The sequence below is a fragment of the Lynx rufus genome, unplaced genomic scaffold, assembly GCF_022079265.1.
Source record: "Lynx rufus isolate CCGP_SWC_20201006 ecotype Redwood Valley unplaced genomic scaffold, mLynRuf1.p SCAF_16, whole genome shotgun sequence".
NCBI classification, from domain to species: domain Eukaryota; kingdom Metazoa; phylum Chordata; class Mammalia; order Carnivora; family Felidae; genus Lynx; species Lynx rufus.
Window position 1 is genome coordinate 12,416,449 of NW_025814830.1, and position 17,466 is coordinate 12,433,914.

Below are 17,466 nucleotides of genomic sequence, written 5' to 3' on the forward strand. Positions count from 1 at the left end.
CCAACACCAACATTCTCCATCTACCTGCTAGCCCTGGTGCCCCAACACAATGTTCCCCTACTGACCTTCTCCATCCAACTCATCTACCTCAGAAGGCATCCCTCCAAAGCAGCTCCTATTTCCCCATCCTTGCAGGCAGCTCTGAACAGACTGGTGCCACTCCAATGGACTCCTGTCCCCACATACCAGTGCACATCAGGTTCTGCAGCAGAGTCTCTTAGCCCTTTGTTCAGGGAGCAAACCTGCCCTTTAGTGCACCTGCAGCTGTAGAGAGGCTAATTGTAGGTAGACAGGCTAAAAGCTGGCCTCACTCACCAACAAGCCCATGCTGGTGGCAGCCAGGCCTCTCCACAAATCAGGGAGCAAACCCTGCCCACTGTGCCCACAACAAGCAAGGCAGGTCATTGCAACTGGCTTGGCTTAAGACAAATGCAGCAAGGGTACTACATAATGACAAAGAGATTAGTCCAATAGGAGGATATAACAATTTAAGTATCTATGCTCCCAATACAGGAGCACCTAAATACATAAAAGAAATTAATGGATATATCTGTAAACTTAATTCAATTCAATGTCAATACCTCAGTAGTTTTAATTATGGAAACAGAGTAATTCTAAAGTTTATATGAAAAATATAAATAGCTACAAGTAGCTAAGGCGATGCCGAAGAAGAACAAAGACGGAGGATTCATTTGCATTATCAGATCAAGATTTATAATATATGGTAATTAAGATAGAGTGGGAGTGACATAAGGAAATCAAAACAATGGAAAAGGACATAAAAGTCAGAGATACATATATTAACATGAATAGGTCTGAAAACACAATGTGGAGTGAAAAAAAAAGGAACTGCAGAACTGTAAGCCCATTATGTTCTCAGTTATTTAAAAATCTCAAACACAGAGCAACATATGTGGTGTTCACATATACAAATCTGTGTGATAAGAATATAAAACCATGAACTCTATGAGGGCGCCTGGGTGGCTCAGTCGGTTAAGTGTCCGACTTCAGCTCAGGTCATGATCTCACGGTCCATGGGTTCGAGCCCCACATCGGGCTCTGTGCTGACGGCTCAGAGCCTGGAGCTTGTTTAGGATTCTGTGTGTCTCTCTCTCTCTCTGACCCTCCCCCGTTCATGCTCTGTCTTAAAAATAAATAAACGTTAAAAAAAAATTAAAAAAACAAAAAAAAAACCCATGAACTCTATGGATATAGGGAACATTCATGACAGTGCATCTGGGGACAAAGTATCTGTAATATTCTAATTATTCTGTTGAAAAAAATCTTGAGGCCAAAAGGACAAAATACTACAATATGCTAATTTGGGGAGCTGGGTATGTGGCTATTTATTCTACTTCTCCCTCCCTCTTCCTAGATTCTTTTTTTTTTTTTTTAATTTTTTTTTCAATGTTTTTATTTATTTTTGGGACAGAGAGAGACAGAGCATGAACGGGCGAGGGGCAGAGAGAGAGGGAGACACAGAATCGGAAACAGGCTCCAGGCTCCGAGCCATCAGCCCAGAGCCCGACGCGGGGCTCGAACTCACGGACCGCGAGATCGTGACCTGGCTGAAGTCGGACGCTTAACCGACTGCGCCACCCAGGCGCCCCTTCTAGATTCTTTTTTAAGAGAGAGACAGCGTGCGTGAGCGGGCTAAAGGGTCAGAGGGAGAGAGAATCTTAAGCAGGCTCCCTACTCAGTGCAGAGCCTGAGTGGGGCTCAATCCCATGACTCTGGGATAATGACCTGAACTGAAATCAAGAGCTGGACATTCAACTAACTGAGCCGCCCCATAGATTTTCAAATAATAAAGAAAGGAAGAAAAGAGAGAGACAGAGGAAGAAGCAGCTCTTTATTAGTTATACTATTTTGTGTTTTTCTAACTAACTGACTTGTATTGTATTCTTACCAATTCCTTTATTTTCTTATTTTGTTTCTAATTACCAGAACTGTGTATTTTGCTCTTTCATTCTTTTGTTTATTAACATATTGTTTTCAGCTTGTGCAATGCTTTACTTATTAAAATTTTTTTTAATGTTTTATTTTTGAGAGAGAGAAAACGCGCACACATGCACATGCACGAGCAGGACAGGGGCAGAGAGAGCCCAATCTGAAGCAGGCTCCAGGCTCAGAGCTGTCAGCACAGAACTCGATGCGGGGCTCGAACTCACAAGTGGTGAGATCTTGACCTGAGCCGAAGTCGGATGCTCAACGGACTGAACTATCCAGGCGCCCCATGCATTGTTTTATTTTTTAAGATGTTATGTAACATAAAGTTTTATGTCTCTGTTGATTTGAGTTGATTATCCTAGTTTAAAAATTTCTATGTGAGTGTTTTTCTTTTTGAATCTTTTATTATTTATTTCATATTTAATTGTATTGTAGAACTATCACATGTATAGTTTCTACGTTTGAAATTTATTAAATTTTATTCAGGCCTAATACATGGTCAGTTTTCAGGTTACTACATATCCAAATAAGGGATAGTAACTGTTTCCAGGCTATAAACTATCTTAATCTAGTAGCTCAAATTTTTTTTTACCATTTTTTAAAAACTTTTTATTTTTTAGAGACAGAGTATGTGCACGTGGGGTGGGGAGGGCAGAGAAAGAGGGAGAGCAAGAACCTGAAGCAGGCTCTGCGCTGTCAGCACAGAGCCCAATCTGGGGCTTGAACCCACGAACCGTGAGATCATGACTTGAGTCAAAGTCAGATGCTCAAATGACTGAGCCACCCAGGTGCCCCAATTCTATCAAATTATTATTGGTAAATACATTCTTTTCTTGGTCTAGTTTGTCTAGCACGAGCTAAGACAGATCAATGAAAGTTTCCTATGGATATATATCTTCTTATTTTCAGTGTTCTTTATAGTAACTTTGCTGCAGGTTATTTGATAAAGAAGCAGTCCTAAGCCATTTATCTTTATTAGCTATTGCACTCATCATTTTATTTTTTTAGAGTTTATTTATTTTGAGAGAGAGAAGGACAGCATGTGCATGTGTGAGTGGGAGAGGGGCAGAGAGAGAGAAAGAGAGGAGGGAGAAAGAGAATCCCAAGCAGGCTCTGTACTATCAGCACAGAGCCAAATGTGGAGCTTGAACTCCTAAACCCTGAGGATCGTGACCTGAGCCAAAATCAAGAGTCAGAGACTTAACCAACTGAGCCACCCAGGACCCCTGGACAACCACTTTGGAAAACTGTTTGTCAGTATCAATAAAAGGTGACATATATATATATGGTCTATAACTTAGCAATTCTAGTTTTGGTTTATATACAAAAGAATGTGTACATATATGCAACAAAAGACATCTATGAGACAATTCATAGCAATAGTATTTGTAATTGTCCTGAAATAAGAACTACCTAAATGGCAATCAATAACAGAATGGATAAATAAAATTATGGTTTATTTACATAACTGAATAATATACAGCAATCTGAAATTAACTGAACTACAACTACATGCAATAATTCAACATGAACCTGACAAACATAGTATTAGGCAAAAGAAATCAGACACAAAGTATATAGATGAATAGAAATCATCTGTGGTGACAGTAGTTGAATAGTGGTTATCCTGGGGTGGGAGTAATGCCTTGGAAATGTGCAGAAGGAATCTCATGGTTTGTTAGATCTATTTCTTGATCTACTGCTTATGCAGGTTACACAGTGTGTTCACTGAAAATTAACTGAGTTTCAGGAAAAAACTAGATACACAGAGAAACTGCGAGATAGGGACACACCGTCAAAGAAAGGTACATGTCAGTATAGGAAAGCTTTGAGCTGAGGGTGAAAAGGCAGTGAAGTGAGATATGTTTAACAGCTAAGAGTGCAGGATAAATCTGAAAGAGAAAGATTCCAAAGGAAGTATAAAGAAAAAGATGAAGTTTTGAGGAAAAGGAATTATCCTTGAAGAGGAGGCAAACATCACTTATTCTAAGAGTAAAATAAAGAAGAAACAAGGAAACATGGATTCAATTCACTAAAACCATAAATACTCACAAAAACTATGTATATCAGGCATAGAATGTTCTAGGGGCTGGAGACATATCAGTAGCCAAATAAAAAATACTCTCTGTTCACATTTCAGTGGACTAAAATTATAAGAATTTACCAGAAATTATTAGACTGTGGCCCAATCTACAGCAAATACCCATTGAAAAATATAATTATGTAGGGTCATTTGAAAGACACACATCTTGTCTATTTCTTAGGATATTCTAGTATTCTTCTTTACTATTACGTATGATACATATAGAACAAATGGCAAATATACTAATCTTAAGTGCATAACCTGATACATTTTTATACATTTATATATTTGTGTACTTAGGTCAAAATAAGAACATTTTCAGCACTCCAGAAGATTCTCTCATATCCCCTCCCAGTAAATATCGTAGGGGTACCTACTATTCTGATTTCTATCACAAGGGATTAGTTTTCCCAGCTTTTAAACTTCATATAAATGGAACCATATCTTTGGTTTGTGAATTTACCTATATTGTTGTGACTAACCAGTATCTGCCATTTTTTTATTGTTGTGTGGTCTCCCTTTGCATGAAAGAGATAATTTATCATTTTTCCTGATACTCTTCATTTCCATTCTTTCCATTGCTGGCTATTTTAACGTACATTCTTTGTTTTCTCCTTCATCAAAACAGACCATCAAAATAGCTGGGTTTTTCAACTACAAGAGGTCACACTATAATATATTCACTGACCTACAACAATAGGTGCCAATGACAAACATACTTCTAAGAAATGTTCATTTTAATTCTTATTTACAATGCAAATTATGTAATGAATTTCTGCTCTGGTTTGGTAATAATAATGAAATTGAAAGTTGAAGCCCAACTTTAATCTCTCTGAATGAATGTTGCTATTACCATTTTCACTCTTTCCTGGTCTTAAACTTCCAACTCTGTTTCCTCTGAAAATGCTTATGTATATACGATTTTCCAATTTACTGTATGGATTACTGTAATCCCCTTAAACTACACTGTAGAATAAAGGAGAGAATATACTATTTAAAATTTACCTGGGACTCAGTCATTTCCTCTTCTGTCTGGTAATGGACAGGGCTTAAAAAGGCAGAGCTGGGAAAGAGAAGAAGAGCCATTAGACCAGGTGTGCTTTGTGGTTTCAGAAACCTGTACCCACAAGGTGGATTAAAGGTCAACCTGTAGCAAAATGATTCTTGGATCCATCAGAAAGGCCAAGAATATTCACACCAGAGGTGCTATAAGGATGACTGGTAAGATCATGTATAGCTTAGGCATAAGGTGGATAAGAATACGATTTCACATGTGGGGGATGTCCCATGAATCTGTCAATAGCTCTGTATCAGAAAATAAATAGTTCACAGGAAGCAGGAAGACACACAGCTTCATGAACGCACATAACCAAGAAAATCAGAAAACTGACAAAACACCTAAGGTATTTTAATGTATTGAGACATTACCAACTAAATGAGAATTTAAACAAAATGGTAATATAATTATATCCTTTCAAGGTAGGAGTAAGGAGAAGTTTGTGTGTCTGTGTGATATTTATTGGAGATATTGGTGGTGGTAAGAGAATTTCTTTTTTGCCATAGTAAAAAAAATATATAAGAAATCACACAAGAGCTGAAAGAGGTTTAAAAAAAGGTGAAAGTGTTTTTTTCTGGCAATAGGAATTAGGGATGGGAAAAAAAAACAGTACAGTTTTCCTTCTTTTTATTTCAAGTCTAGTAGCACTATTTCATTTTTTTAAATAAAATTCATATTAGGGTGCCTGGGTGGCTCAGTCAGTCGAGTGGCCAATTCTTGATTTCAGCTCACGTCATGATCTCACGGTTTAAGAATTCAAGCCCTGCGTCAAGCTCTGCACTCACAGCACAGAGCCTGCTTAGGGTTCTCTCTCTCCTCTCTCTGCCCCTCCCCCACTCATGCATGTGCTCTCTCAAAATAAACAAACAAACAAAAAAAAAGAGAGGACAGAATAAGATGGTATCTCAGTAGTTTCCCAGCACCAACAGTACAAAATTCTGTAAAGAAAATCTGATACTTCGCTAAGCATAGAGAACCAGCATACTCCGAAAGGCCACATGTGGCAGATAACGTTACTAACAATAGCCATTGCCCTCATCTTATTCCTTGAAAAATAAACCTTAATTTTTTCACATGCCAATATACCTTCTCCCAAGGATGAATCATGATTGATCTAGGTCAATGAGGGTAATCCTACTTCCCTTTGCCAGTTACTCACTTTCCCAGCATCCCCTGCAGCTATGAGTTACAATGTGACAAAATATTGGCTAAGAGGAGAAGGGTTATGGAAAAATTTGTGATATATATATATATTTTCCCCCCTGCACATATCTCTTGCACACAGCCCCTTTGGCCTGAGGGTGCATACCAGCACATTCTGTTGTCCGGACAGTTCTGGCTCTCGTAGTGGACGTGGGTCTATGTGGGCATAGGTTAAAAAAGGAATTATCATAGGGGCGCCTGGGTGGCGCAGTCGGTTAAGCGTCCGACTTCAGCCAGGTCACGATCTCGCGGTCCGTGAGTTCGAGCCCCGCGTCGGGCTCTGGGCTGATGGCTCAGAGCCTGGAGCCTGTTTCCGATTCTGTGTCTCCCTCTCTCTCTGCCCCTCGCCCGTTCATGCTCTGTCTCTCTCTGTCCCAAAAATAAATAAACGTTGAAAAAAAAAAAAAAAAGGAATTATCATATTAAGGGCATTTGCTTAAAGTGAACTGAAGTCGTCAACTAGCCAGAAAGAAGACGCCAATCAGGAAGGACTCCCCCCTACTGTCTTTCTTCTTTCTCTGAATCATCAAATTTCTCAAGTACAGGCAAGAAATGGAAAGTGGAGAGAAAACTCCAAAATTTCTTTGAGGCACCTTATGATGAATTTCATTGTAGAATTTCTAATAGCAGTATGTGAACTGGAAGGATGGTTCAACAAAAACGACTTTATATATTGTTAAGGACTTACAAATGATGAAAAGAAATGAGAGCTCTTATTTAAAGAGAATTTCTTCCCCATCACCTTCAATGAAGTTATGCCACATTTATATTACAGTACAGGTAAATATATTTGTCTCATTCTGCCTTGCATTTTGGGTTCTACTTCCATCCTCATTGATATCTATAAAAAAGATTGCTAGGAATTTGATTGGGATTGCATTTAACCTACAGATCAAAGAGACATGAAAACATGAGTCTTCCGATCCACGAATGTAGTATGTTTCTGCACTTATTTTTTATTTCTTTCATCACAGTATTTTTTTTTTTTTTCGTTTTCAGCATACAGTGTCTACACATATTCTGTGAGATTTATTTTTAAGTATCTTATTTTGGGGAATGTTACTAAATTTTTTATTTCAAATTCCAACTGTTCATTGCTGGAATGTAAAAATGATTTGACTTCATATACTGATTATGTATCTTGCAACCATGCTACATTCATTGAAGAGATCTAGGAGCTTTTCTGTAGATTCTTTGGGGTTTTCTTTTTTCTTTTTTTAATTTTTTAGTTTCAAACTATATAAATACATATCTTTTTTTTTTTAATGTTTATTTTTTTGAGAGACAGAGACAGAGCATGAGCAGGGGAAGGGCAGAGAGACAGAGGGAGACACAGAATCCGAAGCGGGCTCCAGACTCTGAGCTGTCAGCACAGAGCCCAATGCAGGGCTCTAACTCATGAACCGCAAGATCATGACCTGAGCTGAAGTTGCACGCTTAACCGACTGAGCCACCCAGGTGCCCCTTGGGGTTTTCTATCTAGATAATTACGTTGCCTGCAAATAGAACAGCTGTATTTCTTCCTTTCTGATTTATAGGTCTTTGTTTTTCTCTTGCTTTATTGCACTGGCTAGGATTTGCAATACAAGGGTAAATAACGGTGGTGATAGAGGACATCTTCACTTTGTTGCTAATCTTAGAGGTAAAGCATTATCTCACCACTAAGTATAAATGAAACTCCAGTATTCAGGTTTTTTTAGATGACCTTTAGTAAAGAACATTCCCTTCTGCTCTTAATTTGCTGAGAATTATTTTTTCATGAATAAATGTTGAATTTTGTCGTGCTTTTTCTGCATCTATTGAGATAATCATATGGTTCTTCTTTACTCTCTTTTGGTGAAGTACAGTCACTGATTTTCAAATAATGAACTTAAAATTCATCTTGTATTCCCAACATGAATCCATTTAGTCATGTTATATTATCCTTTTTATATTGCTAGATTCAATTTTTCAATTCAATGTTAAGGATTTTTGTATCTAAGTCCGTGAAAAATACTGGTCTGTGGTTTTCTTGTCATGTCTTTGTCTGGTTTTGATATCAGGGTAAGGCTGGTCTCATAAAATGAGTTGGAAAGTGTTCTGCTTCTTCTACTTTCTGGGAGAGTTTACATAGAATTGTTATAGTTTCCTCCTTAGATGTTTGCTATTTCACTTGTGAAATTATTTGGGTGTATAGTTTCCTTTTTAGAAAGTTTTTTCATTTACTGAGGTATAATTGACATATAACATTATATTGGTTTCAGGTGTACAATATAATGATTTGATATTTGGGTACACTGTGAAAGGATCATCAAAAAAGTCTAATTAATATACATCATCTTACATAGTTACAATTTTTTTCTTGTGATAAAAACTTTTAAGATCTATTCCCTTAGCAACTGTCACATATGCAGTAGAGTATTGCAAACTATAGTCATTATGCTATACATTACATCCCAGGACTTGTAACTAGAAGTTTGTACCTTTTGACTACCTTCACCTATTTGTCTTATCCCCTACCCTACTCCCTGCTTCTGGCAACCCCCAATCTGTTTTCTTTACCTATGACTTTGGTATTTTGGGGAGGGGAGGCATTTTTAATTTTTTTTAGATTTCACATATAAATGCAATCATACAGTACTTGTCTTTCTCTGTCTGGCTTATTTCACTTAGCATAATGCCCTCGAGGTCCATCCATATTGTCACAAATGGCAAGATTTTATTCTTTCTTATGGCTGAATAATATCCCATTGGATATTATCTGGATCTACTTTACTCCGATATTCAGGATGTTCAAAAATCACCAAGCTGGCTAAACAGCAAAAATCCATACATAAGGATATCATACTCATGGAAAATCAAAAAAGAAAAAAATTTCAAAGAAGCCAGTAAAAAAGAAAACACCTTATGTATAACACGACAAGAATAAGAATTACAACAGAATTCTCATCAGAAACCATACAAACAAAAAGACAGTGGAGTAAAATATTTAAAGTATTAAAAGAAAATCCTACCAACATAGAATTCTCTAACCTGGGAAATTATCCTTCAAAAGCAAAGGAAACTAATATTACACTGTATGTCAACTAACTGGAATTTAAATTAAAACTTTAAAAAAAAGTGGAGAAATAAAGACTTTCTCAAATGAACAGAAACTGAACTTTATCACCAGTAGACCTGCCTTGCAAAAAATGTTAAAAGTTCTTCAGGCAGAAGAAAAATGATATAGGTCAGAAACTTGGACCTATATAAAGAAAAGTAGCGTATCAGAGAAGGGATAATGAAGTTAAAACAAAATCTTCTGGCTCTTTCATTCTTAATTTTTCTAAAAGAGAAATGTTTATTTAAAGAAATAATTATATTAGGTGATTATATGTATTAGGTGATTTTATAGCACATGCACAAGTAAAATGAATGACAGGAATGTCACAGGAATGAGAGGGAGGACTTCAGAATACAGTTGACCCTTGAACATCACAGGTTTGAACTATTTGGGTCTACTTATATGGGGATTCTTAAAAATAAATATAGTACAATACTGGGGCGCCTGGGTGGCCCAGCTGGTTAAGCATCCGACTTCAGCTCAGGTCATGATCTCGCGGTCCATGAGTTTGAGCCCCGTGTCATGCTCTGTGCTGACAGCTCAGAGCCTGGAACCTGCGTCACATTCTGTGTCTCCCTCTCTCTCTGCCCCTCCTCTGCTGTGCTCTATCTCTGTCTCTCAAAAATAAACAAAACAACAAAAAAGTTTAAAAAATACAGTACAATACTGTAAATGTATTTTCTCTTCCTCATGATTTTAATAACTTTTCTCTAGCTTACTTTCCTGTAAGAATACAGTATATGATACATATAACTTAAAAAAAATACATGTTAATCAATAGTTTACACTATCAGTAAGGCTTCCAGTTAATAGCAGGCTATTAGTAATTAAGTTTTGGGGGAGTTAAAAGTTATAGGTGGACTTTGAACTTCACAGTGTTTGACACACCTAACTTCCATATTGTTCAAGGGCCAACAGTACTGTTATAAAGCTCCCTGCACTTTATCTGAAGCACTATAGCATTTTTTGAGAGTGAACTCAGATTAGGTAAAAATATATATTGTAGGGGCACCTGGGTGGCTCAGTTGGTTAGGTGTCCAACTTCAGCTCAGGTCATGATCTCACAGTTCCTGAGTTCGAGCCCTACATCGGACTCCATGCTGACAGGTCGGAGCCTAGAGCCTGCTTCAGATTCTGTGTCTGTCTGTCTGTCTCTCTCTCTCTGCCCCTCCCTTGCTTGTGCTCTGTCTCTCTCTCAAAAGTAAATGAACATTAAAAAATTAAACAAAAAAGAATGATAAAAATATATATAAACTCTAGAGTAATACCAATTTTCTTTTTACAAGGATAAATGATACAGTAAAAGAGTGGACAAAATGGAAACATGCTCAGTGAAAGACAGAAGTCCAGAAGGGAAAAAAAGAAACAGAGCAAATGGAACAAATAGAAAAGAGTTACAAAGATGACTGATATTAATTCAACTATATAAATAATCATATGGGGGCGCCTGGGTGGCTCAGCTGGTTAAGCGACCGACTTCGGCTCAGGTCATGATCTCACAGTTTGTGAGTTTGAGCCCTGTGTCGGGCTCTGTGCTGACAGCTCAGAGCCTGGAGCCTACTTCAGATTCTATGCCTCCCCCTCTCTCTACCCTCCCCTGCTAATGCTCTGTGTCTCTGTGTCTCACAACAAATAAAAACGTTAAAAAAAATTGAAAATAAATAAATAAACAAATAAATATATAAATAAATAACATTAAGTATAAATGGTCAAAATACAAAAATGGAAAAACAGGTTGTTACCAGTGGGTAAAAACACCAAGACCCAACTATATGTGCCTACAAGAAACACATGTTAAATATAAACATCAGATAGGTTAAAAGTAAAGGAATAGGAGTGACATCAGCAAAAATGTAAGAGTAGGAAACTCTAGGGGTCCATGTCTGTTCAGAAACTGAAAAAACTAGCAAAACCTGTCAGGATCAGCCTGATAGTAACTCTGGAAGACAGTCAAAGGATACAAACAAGTAAATGCTTAATCAGGAGAGAGGTGAATTAAACACAGTAGGAGATCTCTGTGGTATTGTAACTAACCTATTCACAATCACAAAAGCAAGAAAAACACTAAGGAACTAAGAATAATGCAAACAAAAGCTGTGTAAGAGCCATTTATTCGATTTACTGATGTTCATTAAAAGTGGTCTTAAATAAATATCATGCTTTAAAATAGAAGTGAGCATGGTAATGATGATACCTTTCCCAATATTATCTATAAAATTAACATAATTCCAGTAACCTTTCAAAAAACACTTCATTCAACTTGTCAAGTCAATCTTCAAATTTATTTAAGATGATCTGAGAAAAGTGAGATTAAAAAAAAACCCTAAAATTTATCTAAGAGGGATGATATGAATATACACATATCAAGCATATTTACTCATATTAAAAAATGGAATAGAACCCCAAAAAACTAAAAAATTTTTTAAAGTTACTAATTGGAGTAGAGAGAAACAAGGTAATAGAGGCACAAATATAACATAAACAAGACTTCTTTACCGTATCTGACCACGATGCTACGAAACCAGAAATGGGTCACAAGAAAAACCACAAATGCAGGGAGGTTAAACAACATGCTACGAAACAATGAACGGGTCAACATGGGAAATCAAAGAAGAAATAAAGAAAAAAATACAAGGAAACAAATGAAAATGAAAACATGGCAGTTCAAAACCTATGGAATACAACAAAAGCAGTCCTAAGAGGAAAATGTATAGCTATACAAGCCTATCTTAAGAAGCTAGAAAACTCTAAAATAAACAACCCAATCACCTAAAGGAGCTAGGAAAACAAATGAAGCATAAAGCCAGCAGAAAGAAGGAAATAATAAAATTACAGCATAAATAAATGATATAGAAACTCTACTTCTGAAACCAATATTGCACTGTATGTTAACTAAAGTTAAAAACAAAAATAAAAACCAGACAATAGAACAGATCAATGAAACCAGGAGCTGGTTGTTTGAAAAAAACTGTAAAATTATAAACCTCCAGCCAGACTTATCAAGAAAAAAAGAGACAGGACCCAAATAAAGAAAATCACAAATGAGAGAAGAGAAATAACTAACACCACAGAAATACAAACATGAATAAATGAGCAAACAGAAGATACATTACTAAAACCAAAGTAAAAAGTGGGTAATTCTGAATTTTTAAAATTGGAAATAGCAATATGAACTCATGAAGTCCATTCTATTAAGAATATACTTCCTGCTACAACATTAATGAACACTGAAAACATGCCAACTGAAAGAAGCCAGTCACAAAAGATGATATGTTGTATGATTTCATTTATACCAAATGTCTGGAAAAGGCAAATTTATAGAGACAGAAAGCTGATTATGGTTGATTACACTGGGATGAAGAAGGGGAATAGGAGACTGATTGCTAATATGTATTTCTTTTAGGAGGGGCAAAAATGTTCTAAAATTACATTATGATGATGGGTATACCTGTGAATATAGTAAAAAAACAAACATTGAATTGTACACTTTAAATGGATAAAATATTATCAAGCTATTAAAAAATAAAAGAGTGTATTTCCTAGCTCTGTCCACCAAAAAGGAAAAAAAAAAAGTCTAGAAACAATGACCCTGCCAATAACAATAAGCACTGTAATGGTGGTCTCAAAATATCATTTCCTAATAAAAGGAACCAGAGCACCATAAAGAAATGCCTGATTCCATGCCTAAGGCAGGAAATATTCAAAATGATCTTGGAATAACCTTCATACCAGAAATGTAGGACACTATCAAAGACTTCCAGAGATGTGTTAAAAAAAAAAAAAAAACTTAAAAGACATCTTGAAAAGACAACCAAAGATGGGAAAATTTGAGCTTAACAGAGAAAATAAGCACAATGGTTTGAATTACATCAAATATGCTAAAATCTATGAGTACATAACAGTAAAAATAACAACTCATTGGGAAATGCTAAGGAATCAATTCAATAGCCTGAAAACCTATAAAGGGAAAGAATCAATTTATTCTGCTTTTCCTATAAAAACTTTCTTCAAGGTAACCAAAGGGTTGATGAGGGAAATTTTTTTCTTTACAATATTCCAGCCAGTAAATGAAGAAGGAATGCAGAACTCAAACACCATTTATACCAAATACCATTTTGTAACCCCTACTGAAATATAGCTGGTAATCTTCCATGTTTTCTTAAACTGATACAGTGGTAAAAAGAGGGATTGTTCTATTTTGAAAACATTTGACAAGTAAAGGAAAAATATGCCCCCATCTCTCTACCTTACTTCCTCTAATATTTCAACCCAACAGTCCTTCAACCCCATCAGGAACTTCGTTCATTCTACCAATTTTTCACTGTCCCTCACCTCCTTCCTATCCTCACTTTTCTACTTACCTGGCCTAAAATTCAGTCAATCAATATAATTAATTCCTGCCAACTTAGACACCCTTGCCTCACATTACTCCTAATTAGTTCATGAAACCAACACTCTGGTTAAATCCAACTCCATCTACCCCTCTATTTCACTCCTCTTCCATTTAAAGAAAAACTTAAAGAATTATCTATAACAGGTATCTCCAAACTTTTTTCTCTATTTCTCTCTTTAGCCCCATACTCCACTGAAACTCCTCTTCAGGGTCACCAATGACTTTCATGTTGCTAAAGTCAACATTCCTTTCTCAGTCCTCTTTTCACTTGGCCTATCAGCAGCACTGACACAGTTCTTGTTAACACACATTTTTCCTTTGGTTTCCAGGGTATCAAACTCACTTAGCTTCCCTCCAACCATTCTAGCTAGTCCCTTCCAGTCCTTTTTGCTTGTTCCTTCTCATTTCCCAGGCTTTGTTGGAGTGACCCAGATATAAGTCCTTTACCTCTATCTTTTTCTATCTATCCTACCCTTTAAGTGATCTCATTCAGTCTATTCACTTTAAATATCTACATATTGATAATTCCCAAATTTATGTCTCTAGCCTAGATCTCACATAATTTTTTTAAAAAAATGTTTATTTATTTTTTGAGAGAGAGTGTGCACGTGTGAGCACACAGATATGCATGAGAGCGGCAGTGGGGCAGAGAGAGACAGAGAGAAATCCCAAGCAGCCTCCGTGCTAACCTAACCACTGAGCCACCCAGGCACCCCTCAGATTCTTCTTTTGAACTTCAGACTTGTATATCCCACTGCCAACTTAATATCTCTACTTGAATGTCCAATGGGCATCTCATGCTTCATATACTATATTCCAAACTGAAATCTCACTATCTCCCTTTGCCCCAAGTCAGTTTTTCCTACTTTCTTTCCTTTCTCAGTTAATGATAACTCTGTTCTTCAAGTGTGCCAGATTGAAAAATACTGTGTCCTCTTGTCACAATTATACTCCACATCAGTTCCTTCAGCAAACCCCATCAGCTCTATCTTTAAATTATATCCAATACATGACTACTTCTCACCATTTTTACTACTCTGTTCCAGGTCACGGACATCTTTTCCCTAGATTATTGTAAAGGTTTCCTAAATGGTCTCTTCTGCCCTTGTCCCCCCACCCCCATCCTTCTTCGTATAGTTCCTCATCAGAGCAGCCAAAGTGATACTCTTACATTGTAGGCAAGATAATGTCACTCCCATGATCAAAACTCTCCAACAGCTTCCCACCTCATTCACAGTAAAAGCCAAATCATAATATGGCCCATGTTATGAACTTGATCTACCCTTCTTCCCTCCACTTACCTTTTTTCTCTCATTTCCCACTAGTCTCCATCTCATTTGCTCTATTTCAGCCATACCAGCCTCTCTGCTGTTAACAGGCAGGTTCCCACCTCAGGACTTTTATAACTGTTGTTCACTCTGCCTGGAATAACCTTCCCTCAGTTACATGCATAAATAGCTCCTTTACTTCCTTCATATCTTTTGTTTTTTACTTTTATTTTGAGAGAGAGAGAGAGCGCACACATGAGCAGGGGAAGGGCAGAGAGAGGGAAAGAGAGGATGCCAAGCAGGCTCTGCAATGCCAGCATGGAGCCTGACTTGGGGCTCGAAACCATGAACCATGAGATCATGACTTTAGCCGAAACTGAGTTGGATGCTTACCTGACTAAGACACCCCGGTGCTCCACTTCCATCATATCTTTATTACCTTTTCAGGATGCCTTCCCTAGCCACCCCATCTAAAACTCGAATTCCCTTCTCTCACTGTATATACCCTTCTGTTTTACTTTTTCTCTTAGTATTTTTCACTACTGAATGTATGTTATACTTAACTCACTTACCTTATTATCTGGTCCACGACAATGTAAGTACCATGACAGCAGAGAGTTTTTTTTCAGTGCTATATCCCAAGCATCTAGAATTATTCCTTTCACATAGACAGCATTCAATAAAGGGAGTGCTGATGGATAAATGAATTAGTACCTGAAGAATCTAGAAAATAAATTTGAAAAGAGAATACTGCTTCAGAAAAATATTTTAGAAAACACCTATTTCACAAAGATTTTTAAAATGTAACCAAACTGCAAATTAATGAAATTTTACATCTATGAGGTTAGCAAGGATTACTAATAGTGGATAACCATTGTTATCAAGGGTGTATGAATACAGCAATCTTATACTATGCCAATAATACTGTAAATTATTGGAACCTTACAGGAGAATAATTGGATAGCTTTAAGGAGCCTTTAATAACCACATACATTTTGACCTATCAGTTCCCCTTCTAGAAGCCTACCCCTTCACCTCCTCCCCCAAATTAGTAAGTGCATTATAACATATGACAACTAGTTGTGATAAACACATTGTTCATAATGGCAAGAAATTGGAAAAAACAAATTACCCATCAACAGGGGCAAATGTATTAAACCGTAGAGCATGAAAAACTTTAAAATGACGACATACATTTGTAAATGTTTAAATGGGAAGATATTGTGTATTGTTAAATGACAAAGGCAGGTTACAGAACTGTATGTGTAGTGTGATACCAATTTCTTAGCTATTATGGACATATATAATAATATAGCAATGCATGAATGTATTCACAGAGGAGTGAAAAGATGAGAAGTAAATTTCGACGGTGGCTGGCAGAATTATGAATGTTGTTTTCCATGACCTTTTCTGTATTTTGCGATATGGGGCGGGGAGTCGGGGGCAAGGAGCATGAAGTTGGTACGCTCACAAACAACGAGGCTGATACACAAAAATAAAATTTAACGTAAATAAATACCAAGTGTTGGGGCTATCGATGTCTCACATAAAAACACATTTCCAATTACCATAACCAAAGAAATGAGGCACTGATACAAACAGACGCACAAACCTACACACACCACCGTGCTCTACCTTTCATCCACCGAGTTTATCATTCACTCACGATCCCACAATCACGCACGTTCGCACCCACATTCATACTGAAACGTAAAAGGAAAAGCACACCCACAAAATCCGCTTACACACACGTTCTCACGGCCACACTCAGTCACAAATGTCTGGCAAACATTTGTTCCATCACGCGCCACTCCCACGGCCGCAGGGAACCACCCGCACCTGCACAGCCCTGCCGGCATCCTCCTCCAGCACGGAGGCACGGGGTCCGCAGGCCCCTACTCCCAACCAGCACAAAGGGTCCAGGGCTCAGAGCGCGAGGCCTCCCGAGGACTCACCAAGGAGCCCGCGGATACAGGCCCAATCCCACAGCTCAATGCCGCCCAAGTGGCACAACCCCTGCGGGCTGAGTCGGAGGCTCCTGTAAGGTCAGCGTCGGCTGTGACTGAGGGCAGCACGAGCCTCGGTCCGTTAGACGCCGGACAACACTTCCCAGAGGCCCCCGCGGCTCACGGGGGTGGGGGGCGGGCCGGCTTTCTTGTTGGCGAGTAGCGGTAAGTAGCGTACCGCTGCGTTTAAGGGCGCCAAGATCTACCCTGGAGGCTCCACAGTTTTGCTGCAGCTGCTTCACTTGAGCCCGGCACTCCACTAGGAGCCTGGAAGTGCAACTTGGTGTTGAAAAGAATCTGAAAAGGTTAGCAACTTTTCGGCCGAGGACTACATTTCCCAGCGGCCTTCACGGCCAAATCTATTTTCTGCGCAAAGTGCCTGCCTTCTTACGGTTGGCTGGGTCGCCGGTTTCGCGGTGTTACG

At 37.9% G+C, this 17,466-nt stretch overlaps 1 protein-coding gene across 1 annotated transcript in view; it reads right to left on the reverse strand.

Moving 5' to 3' along the window:
* LOC124511172 (zinc finger protein 585A) overlaps positions 1-17,165 on the reverse strand; it is a 333,171-nt gene extending 316,006 nt beyond the window's left edge. The window contains exons 1-3 of the mRNA XM_047078135.1: positions 16,992-17,165; positions 15,609-15,759; positions 5,039-5,096 (exon numbers count right to left, since the gene is read on the reverse strand). Of these exons, the coding sequence (XP_046934091.1) occupies positions 5,039-5,053 (15 nt within the window). The 5' untranslated portion in view covers positions 5,054-5,096; positions 15,609-15,759; positions 16,992-17,165. The remainder of the gene's footprint in view (positions 1-5,038; positions 5,097-15,608; positions 15,760-16,991) is intronic.
* Positions 17,166-17,466: the final 301 nt, after the last annotated feature.